The sequence below is a fragment of the Limulus polyphemus genome, unplaced genomic scaffold, assembly GCF_000517525.1.
Source record: "Limulus polyphemus unplaced genomic scaffold, Limulus_polyphemus-2.1.2 Scaffold1023, whole genome shotgun sequence".
Taxonomy (NCBI): domain Eukaryota; kingdom Metazoa; phylum Arthropoda; class Merostomata; order Xiphosura; family Limulidae; genus Limulus; species Limulus polyphemus.
This window is the reverse complement of record NW_013666633.1, coordinates 186,254-188,188: the sequence shown is the minus strand read 5'-3', so window position 1 is coordinate 188,188 and position 1,935 is coordinate 186,254. Positions and strand designations below refer to the sequence as shown.

Sequence of the window (1,935 nt, the reverse complement as noted above, 5' to 3'; positions counted from 1 at the left end):
AAACTGAAGCCAGGCTACTAAAGATAACGCATGTTTATGATAGGAAACTGAAGCCAGGCTACTAAAGATAACGCATGTTTATGATAGGAAACTGAAGCCAGGCTACTAAAGATAACGCATGTTTATGATAGGAAACTGAAGCCAGACTACTAAGTATAACGCATGTTTATGATAAGAAACTGGAGCCAGACTACTAAGTATAACGCATGTTTATGATAGGAAACTGAAGCCAGGCTACTAAAGATAACGCATGTTTATGATAGGAAACTGAAGCCAGGCTACTAAAGATAACGCATGTTTATGATAGGAAACTGAAGCCAGGCTACTAAAGATAACGCATGTTTATGATAGGAAACTGAAGCCAGACTACTAAGTATAACGCATGTTTATGATAGGAAACTGAAGCCAGACTACTAAGTATAACGCATGTTTATGATAAGAAATTCATGGTGATATTACAGAATCTTATTAACTAAAAAAAACAGGCTAAGCAGTTAGTCATGGATTGTCGTACACGATTATATATTTCTTTATAAAGGTGAAATAAAGACGACCGCCGGTATTCAAACTCACATTCATGTTAAATAAAGTTAGGTTTAAGCGAACTAAAATAAACAATAGCGGAAAAACTACTTTGTTTAAAGAGTATTGTAATGAAGACTATAACCTCTTAAGCCTAAATCACTTATTCTGATAGCTTATTTTAAACACAGACATACAACATCAAACACCTGAAACTACGAAACTCTTATTTTCCCAGAGTTCATAGCAGAACATAAAGTAGGCAAAGCTTTAGTAAAAGTGATAAATGTTCCAACTAAATAAGTACTTACCCCACGATTATCCGCCATATGCTCCGCGTATAAATCTTTTATCAACATATCCAGGGTCCGTTCCCTTTTTTGTGAAAAGGTCGGTGTGTTGAACGCCGCTTTTTCACCATTTATCACTAAGATATAGAAGTAACACATGATCTGTATCTGTTTCTTAAAAGCCTTAAAAAACGCAAACATGACAGTAAAAAAAATAATTTGGGCTAAAAGAAGCATTTCAAATACGTTAGCGAAGAACAACAAATAACTAAATAAAATAAACTTATTAAAAGGTTTGTTTGTTTGTTTTTGAATTTCGCGCAAAGCTAAACGAGGGCTATCCGCGCTAGTCGTCCCTAAATTAGCAGTGTAAGACTAGAGGGAAGGCAGCTAGTCATCACCACCCACCGCCAACTCTTGGGCAACGAATAGTGGGATTGACCGTCACATTATAACGCCCCCACGGCTGAAAGGGCGAGCATGTTTGGTGTGACGGGGATTCGAACCCGCAACTCTCGGATTGCGAGTCGAGCGCCCTAACCAACTGGCCACTTATTAAAAGGAAGCTGTAAAAAAAAATTCAATCCGTAGAAAATGAGAAAGGAAACTAAGCGAATTATTAAACTTGACTAACAAGTGCTTTTTAAAAATATATACAGATTTTTACATACATGAACATGAAAGAAATATACACGAACATGAAAGAAATATTGGTAGAAATTTTGTTGTTTCTTAACGCAAAGCTTCACAATAGGCTATCTGTCCATCGCGGGGAATCGAACCCTGGATTTTAGTGTTGTAACTCCATAAACTTTCCCCTGACCCGCCGGTCATTCATTAGTGTACCCGAATATTTGAACATTGGATTGAAATGGATCATTTGGTGTTAGACCGTATACAAAAGAGCAGTTTAGTTAAATACTTTTATTCAAATTTGCAAAGCGAATCTTTTTAAAGCCTTACAACGCTAGAAACCGGGTTTCGATACCCGTGGTGGGCAGAGCACAGATACCCCTTGTGTAGTTTTGTGCATAATTAAAAACAAACAAACCAAACAATCTTTTAAAAGCCAAACCAGTGTTGTTGTTTTTCAACTGAAACTTTAGCAGCATCGGTTGTATGG

At 36.8% G+C, this 1,935-nt stretch overlaps 1 protein-coding gene across 1 annotated transcript in view; it reads right to left on the bottom strand.

Annotated features, from left to right (window-relative positions):
• Window positions 1-1,935, bottom strand: part of LOC106461747 (GTPase-activating Rap/Ran-GAP domain-like protein 3) — a 96,954-nt gene that overhangs the window by 30,386 nt on the left and 64,633 nt on the right. Inside the window, exon 14 of the mRNA XM_022388776.1 lies at window positions 834-949. Within this exon, the coding sequence (XP_022244484.1) occupies window positions 834-949 (116 nt within the window). The remainder of the gene's footprint in view (window positions 1-833; window positions 950-1,935) is intronic.